Source organism: Gavialis gangeticus, unplaced genomic scaffold (assembly GCF_001723915.1).
Source record: "Gavialis gangeticus isolate Ggan-Ray unplaced genomic scaffold, GavGan_comp1, whole genome shotgun sequence".
NCBI classification, from domain to species: Eukaryota; Metazoa; Chordata; order Crocodylia; family Gavialidae; genus Gavialis; species Gavialis gangeticus.
Window position 1 is genome coordinate 22,047,576 of NW_017729034.1, and position 7,486 is coordinate 22,055,061.

At 35.8% G+C, this 7,486-nt stretch overlaps 2 protein-coding genes across 2 annotated transcripts in view; one reads left to right on the plus strand and one right to left on the minus strand.

Moving 5' to 3' along the window:
- TRMT61B (tRNA methyltransferase 61B) overlaps nt 1-5,172 on the plus strand; it is a gene marked incomplete at its 5' end in the record, with an annotated part of 7,278 nt that extends 2,106 nt beyond the window's left edge. The window contains 6 exons of the mRNA XM_019526694.1: nt 250-352; nt 1,160-1,350; nt 2,797-2,888; nt 3,287-3,519; nt 4,794-4,865; nt 5,059-5,172. Coding sequence (XP_019382239.1) covers nt 250-352; nt 1,160-1,350; nt 2,797-2,888; nt 3,287-3,519; nt 4,794-4,865; nt 5,059-5,123 — 756 coding nt within the window. The remainder of the gene's footprint in view (nt 1-249; nt 353-1,159; nt 1,351-2,796; nt 2,889-3,286; nt 3,520-4,793; nt 4,866-5,058) is intronic.
- Nucleotides 5,173-5,279: 107 nt separating this feature from the next.
- The window catches only part of SPDYA (speedy/RINGO cell cycle regulator family member A), a 23,953-nt gene continuing 21,746 nt past the window's right edge, over nt 5,280-7,486 (minus strand). The window contains exon 6 of the mRNA XM_019527387.1: nt 5,280-5,475. Coding sequence (XP_019382932.1) covers nt 5,387-5,475 — 89 coding nt within the window. The 3' untranslated portion in view covers nt 5,280-5,386. The remainder of the gene's footprint in view (nt 5,476-7,486) is intronic.

Consider the following 7,486-nt stretch of genomic DNA (forward strand, 5'->3'; position numbering starts at 1 on the left):
GGCCCCGGGGGGGGGGGGGCAAGGGACTGGGGGTCGGGCACTGGCAGAGCCAGGGCAGTGTGGGTCGGAAAAGGCCATGGCTCTTTGAAAATGGTCCCGGTAGGAAAAAGGTTGAGAACCACTGGCCTAGATCACTGGGTTTTTTAATCATAAAGATGTTACATGATGTAAAGAAGTAGTCTAACAACTCACTGTTTGAAGAAACAGCATAAGATATTGGTTTTTCAACTTAATTGTTTTTACCCATAGGATATTAAGGCAATGCTGTTGATGATGGACATCCATCCAGGGGACACTGTGTTGGAAAGTGGTTCTGGGTCTGGTGCAATGAGTTTGTTTTTATCAAGAGCAGGTAAAAAAAAATCTGAGTGTTGACAAATGTGGGAGTGTATTTATTACAGAAGCAATATAAACAGTTCCAGTATAAGAAGTGGTACTTTTTCATTAATAGGAGCCTGAAGTTACTAGCCTGTTTGTTTTTAGGATTTTAAGATTCATACCTATTATTTATATAGTCTGAAATTCAGAGGGCTACCATATGCCCTGTAAACCATTTAAACTGTAATTTGAAGATTTAAATCTTGCACAGGCCTTGTGCTAGCCCTCTGGACAGAAATGAATTTCACTCAGTTTTTGTCATCACCCTTACCTTATCTTTCTAGCTTCTTTCTTAATTATTCTTAGGTTGCCCTTTCCTCACTGAACCCATGGTGATTGTGGGTAGTTAGCTTGCAACACTGAGGTTGTGATTATAGTGGAGCAGTACATAAAATCCATGTGCTGACTTCACACTGAAATTATTGTTGACATCTTTAACAGAGAACTCAGCAACTGAATGACCCATAAGGTACTGAAATCTTTTATCATGAGTGGTGCTCCCAGCACATTGGCAAGGCAGTGTTATGGACAGCTTGGACTGCAATACCTATTCTCTATCTATGGATAGAAACATTTTAGTCTCATTAATGTTTGGCTGGAATGCTAGATACCCAATTCACTTGAAATAAAATGTATATATTTATTTTTTACATAATAGTTTGTTAGGTTGAGGAAGATGAAACAATTCAGGTGAAGTTATTTGTTGTTTACTATGTTACTTTTAACCTGCAAATGGGGATACAGGAGACATAGTAAAAGTAGTTGTTTTATTTGCTTTAAGTTGGGCCACAAGGACGTGTTATCAGTTATGAAATCAGACAAGATCACCACGCTCTAGCAAAGAAGAATTACAGGCTCTGGCGTGATGCATGGGTAATAGGACATGTAGAAGAATGGCCAGATAACGTGGATTTCATTAAGCAAGACATTTTAACAGCTGCTGAGGATATGAAATCTGTAACATTTGACGCAGTAAGTCTCTAAAAAGAAACTCCATAACTGACATAATGGGCATTTTTTTTCTTAATTCAACATAAAGTAATTTTCATATCTGTTTCTACCCACTGTGGGATTTCCATGTCTAGGCTGAGTATAAAATGTAAAGAAACAGTAAAACCTCTCACCAGCAAAAATGGGTAATCCCCATTTTTGTTTGTGAAAAAGCAAGTGTTTGTATGTGATCCAAGTTAAACCTTGAAAAGAAACTGGTATTTCTGTATTGTGGACATACTACACTTTTTAATATCTTGTAGGGGGAAACTTACTTTATTTGCTTCCCTTTGGAGAAAAGTAGGACCAGGATGGAAAGTGGGCTTTTCTACAGATGAACTAGGTACATATTAATGTAAGGAACAGTTACATACACTTATTTATGCTATAAAGGCATAAGCACTTTTATTATATAATCCTATCTCTGAAAGAAACTTACTGCAGTGCGTGATGAAGTAATGAAGAGCATTGTCAACTCTTTTCTCTGCTCTCACCCAAATATTAACATTTTAAAGCGCATTTTGTAAACACAGTTCTTTGTTTTTAAAATCTTTATTCTGTTAAATTGAAGAAAACTTTTTGTACCCATATTGCTTCTCCACAAAAAGTGAGCAACTGCTTAATACAATAGCTTATTAAATCAGTTTTACTGGACTGACATAAGTCTTTAGATTAAAGGAATAAATAGAGTTTTATTGACTAGCTCACATGCATGCATGCAGAGTTGCCAGCATCTGAAAGCATATATATCTGACTCAAAATCATGGCTACAGTAAGTTGTTATTCCACCCAAAAACATGTAAGTATACATACTCCAATCTTTGTCTGTACCTTAAAATGTTTTCAAACAAAGATCTGGCTGGGAAGAAGGGGTAATTCTTATAGCTGGAAGTTTCATGAGTTAAACAGCTGAATTTTAATATTTCATTGTGTAATGTGATTTTTCATTATAAATACAGTTGAGTATTTCTTAACTTTTTAAAGAAATATCCAAAAAGCAATACTTTTACATAATATCTGCTCCAGACTTTAGAGTTGTTATTCCAGCAATATATAGTTTAATCACTGGAAGGTTTGATACTAATCCAACTTTCATATAAATTGGTTAAAGATGAATTGCCCATTTAGGAAAAACTAACAGGTGCATCAACACTTCCTTTGGAACGGGGTAGCAGTGAGCAATTCAACAGTTTAGGGAGTTTATTTGTTTTTTAAAGACATGGGACTTGAGTCTGCCTAATCTTTTCAGAGATGGGAAGAACATGTAGATTTTATACTGTGTGGAACAACATACACGCGCGCACACACACACTGTAGTATCATATATTCTCTCTCCATAAGTTCATTTTTTTTTTTCTACTTCTGGTGGCCTGGGGAATTTATGTTTTTGCATATTTAGTTGTGTCAACAAATATCTTTCTTCTGTAGGTAGCTCTGGATATGCTTGACCCTCAGGCTGCTTTGCCTATTGTGTACCCAAACCTTAAACAGGGTGGTGTATGTGCTGTATATCTAGCAAAGTAAGTGTTAAATTCTGGCATTTTAAAGTTGATTTGACTCGGGCATCACTTAAGCAGTTGTAGTTTTATTAAAGTGTGAAATAAATATGGATTTTTTATTTTTGAACTATGTATTTCATTCTTGAGCTGTACTTAGTAAAATTTGCTTTGGACCAAATCCTTTAGTCTTATTTGAGTAAAGCTTCTTTTGCCTTCAGCAGGAGTTCATCCTGAAGATCTGCCAATTGTTTTTCAATTTATGCTAAGATTTTATGCTAAGTTACACTAAAACTGAAAGACTTGTGTGAACAAAAAGTGAAGAGCACAGGGAACTTCACGGAACGCAGGCCAGCAGTTTTTTATGTAAGGATTTCAGTAAATAAAAATGTTGTATCATTCTATCTTTTGAACTTTAAAAGTATCACACAGGTTATTGGCCTGTTGGAAGGAATGCGGACAAGCAAGCTCCCTCTTCTGTGTGAACAGATCATTGAACTTATTCAGAGAGAATGGTTGATAAAACCAGCTCGAAAGAAGGACAGCAGGCCTGCCCCAAGAGTAGAAGCACAACAAAATGTAGATGAGGAACCTCAACAAGATGAGGAATATCTTGTTCAGGAACAAGCTGTCATTGGAGGCAGTGAAGGTGATGGTATGAAATTATCTTTAATTATATGCGTGTTTTGCAGTCATAGCTGGAGAGTAATGCAAGTTTCCCATTTGCCACTTGAGAAGCATTACTTTCACTACACTTTCTTCTTAAAGATAGACATTCTCTGAACTATCAATCACCATTTCATACTCCCACTTTTTCTCCATCCCCAACAATTTCCTTTGCATCACTTCAGGTATATATTCATCCTCCACATTTATCAGCCAAAGTTACCACCTTTGTGATGTACTTAAACTTTGTTGACTCCTATAGGAGTCTGCTGGTTTTCTGACTTATTTCCCAAAGCATGGAGAGTGATTACTATTTCATGACAGAAATATTAACCCCTGCTTAAGTAGATAAAGACTTGTTGCTGAGATGTGGCTGGCCTGTCCGTGTAGCTTCTTTCTGTGGTCTGAAACTGGTAAATCTGGGTCTCTAACCATGAAATATTAAAAATATATATTTTAATACATGTTGAAAACAAAGATTTTTTGAGGGCTAAAAATGTAATCACATTGCTAAATACTATTTTTGTCTCTTAGACTTGGCCTGTTCTGCTCACCCTCTCTTCTTGTTCTCCTTCCTATGAAAAAGTACCAAAACTATTAACGCTGAGAGTTTTGGATATGGAAGCCGTGATTGGCATTCATGCCCTCTCCTTCCACACATGCGAACTGTGACATTTACAGTCAATATTGACTAGGAAATGCCTCTATACTTTTTGATTGGCAGCCCTGTTAATAAAGACACAGTTTCAAATGCAATAGCTTTTTGATTTAAAAAACAAATAATTGCAAACTAAATAGTACATTTGGATTTGAAACTCAGTCAGGCCACTCAGCGCATATCTTTAAACTGCTTAATTCAGAGAATTTTGTCTTGGGGATTGTCTATACCACCTCCACAAGTGTTTGGGTGGAGACTGCCTCTTGGTGGCAATCCAAGGCCTGGCACAGAGGCAGTACAGACATAGTCTTATGGAAGACTCCTATATTTATGTGTGTTACTGTAGAGCTTTGACAATGGCATATTTTCAAAACTACTGAGAGTCCAGTTAGAAAAATGGGGTGCTCATTTTAGCTGTAGGTATATGAAAACATCATACAGGCTGTATGAACTAGCTGCTGATGCAGAGCATCTTGAGAGAAACAGATTATCAAATGAAAGAAAGATGGGATGTTAAGAAAATTAGCATTTAGATACAGATGCTCTGGTCTGATGTATATTCTTTGTAACTCGGAAAATAATTGCTTTGTATTGTAATCTAACAGAGTCACTTTTGGAACATGTTGGTTCAGTACCTTACATTGCTCGGCCTTACCCTTGGCAAGTTGGTCACACAGGTGAGAAATGTTTGGATCATACTTTTATAATCTTAAATTTTGTGTAATACTGTTTTTTAAAGATTGTTTTTATATTTAAATACATAGCTATATTAGACATAATAGAACAACCTAACTTACAATCATTTTCTGTGACTAGCATGTTGAGATTGTTGTGGAAATAACATTACCTTTTTTTCTCCCCCTAAACTAGTATTTCTTATCAAACTGAGGAAATATAACCCAGTATATCCAGACACCGTTCCAGATGACAGTTGATAATTTAAGTACTGTATTTTACCAAAATAATATTAAATGTTATAAATACTGTTTTTGTAGACTTGTACATTTTTTTTAAAATGATTATTGCTTTGATTTGTATTGAATATAAATTTTGATACTCTGTGTACAATTGAAAAGGGAAGAGCAAATGAAATAATCAGTTATGCTATAGCTATGCAACAAAGAAAACAAACATTTTATCAGGAAGCAAGTTTTGAAGATTCTGTGCTGTGTCAGTGATCAGTCTTGTCAGATGCATTTCATTCTTCATTTCCTGTAAACCAGTCCATGGATTTGTCTTGGTTCGTGCAGCCACCTTTTTTGCCCCTGGTGGATAGGCTTATACAGTCTACCGGGAGTTTTAAAAAAAGGAAAACAAAACTTTGTTTATATAGAATAAAGATCTAATGGAGCAAATTCTGCTCTCTGATACATGAATGTAACTTCTGTTTACATCAGTATGTACTTGTCAATCATAGTTAGTTGGTTTAGAAATAAAATGTGCACATGAAGTCAAGAGAAACCAGTTCACAGAAATTTGACCTGGTATTTACCCAGGGCACTGTGTACATGAGGTAAATGACCAGGTAAAAGACTAGTTGTTGACAAGGTTCACTTTTAGAAGGATGAAAATTGCTTAGCTGCTAGTATAACACTAGTCAAACATTTTTTAGCAGCCGTTACAAAAAAGAAAGCTTGGTAGTTTATCTAAAGAACAAAACTAACAAATCAAAATATGTAAGTTTACATCCTAGTCCTTTTCTGTGCTTCTGTGATAGAAGTCTTCTGTAACTTATGGGTATATTCATTATTCTGTTTTAAAAATATTTTTTTCTCTGAAATGTTGAGAACACCCAAAAAAGCCAAAAGAACTGATTATCCAGGAGAAACAGTGACCTGCTGTTTCATACATCAAATGCATGAAGTAAACAGAGGCAATAGTTTTTGTAGGTGATACCTTTTACTGAACGAACTGTCCAACGGTATCATTGGCAAGGACATAGACAAGCATTTAGGTACCACAGTACCCTTCCTCAGGTCTCTGAAGTAAATAAAATAAATTCCCCCCAATCTCTTTTCAGATGATAGTAATCTTAGCTCTTACATGTAACACCAGTGGGTTAAAAAAAGTGGTAAGTGTGATCTAGAATTTGAGACTTAAACGGATCTTTAGAAGGGTTTAAGGATGGTAATAGCAAGATTAAGCTGTGAAATGTTCTACTGCTTCTAGCAGAGTGATTCTCTACCCATTATAAATATCCTACAACTGAAACATTTCTAAAGTTTGAAAGTCCTCTAGAGCTGCAAAATTTAACTGAACATAACAAAACAAGAACTGCTATAGCCACCAAGCAATTCAGTTTTACTTGTACTAGTGAAAAAGTGGATATTTTAGAGAGAAACTTTATTTAAATAAAATTAGAAAAATGAACCCGTTTTACAAAGATTTGTACTAAACATTTTATAGTGTAAGCGTTCCCCAGTGCTTAACCCCACTTCCAAGTCTTTGCAGGATTGAGACATTATGCGAGGGGTGATCAAAAAGTTCTAAGACCTAGCCTTTATTTTAAAGAATAGTGTACAAACAACATTTGTATGAGCTGTCCCCTTCAAAGTAATCTCCCCCAGATGATATGCACTTGTCCCAACGTTCCTACCACTTCCGGAAGCAATGCTGGAAGTTTTCAACTGTGAGTTTTTTGAGTTCCGTTTTCACGTTCTTATGGATGGTTGGAATGTCATCAAATCTCCTTCCTTTCAGCTTCATTTTGATTTTTGGGAACAGAAAAAAATTGCATGGGGCAAGGTCAGGTGAATGCGGAGGGTGTGGTATCACAGGAATGTTTTTTTTCAGCCAAAAATTCTTGAATGGAGGCAGCAGTGTGTGAAGGAGCGTTGTCATGGTGCAGAAACTATTGACCATTTTCACACAGCTCGCAGCGGTTTCTCCTACCTTTTATTCCTCAATCAAATCAAAACCTCTTTATAAAGGGCCTGATTGATTGTTTGACCACTCGGTACAAATTTCTGATGAACAATACCCTGAACATCAAGTCTTAGAACTTCTTGATCAAACCATGTATATCCTTATAATACAAATCTGCCAAAAGTGTATCCTTCTAATGAATATTCTGATTTTCTAATGACAACTTTATATGATGGAGGTCTCCTAATCAATGGCTTAACAGATGTCTTTAAGTTTTGACAAATGTGTTATCACTCTCATTTTAAGTATTGTGTTCATTTTACAAGACCTCAGCTCTGTAGGACCTCCAACATACAACAAAATTCATGATTTTATAAAACACAACACGCCCACAACTGATTTAATGAAAAATAAATACATATTCCAATATATA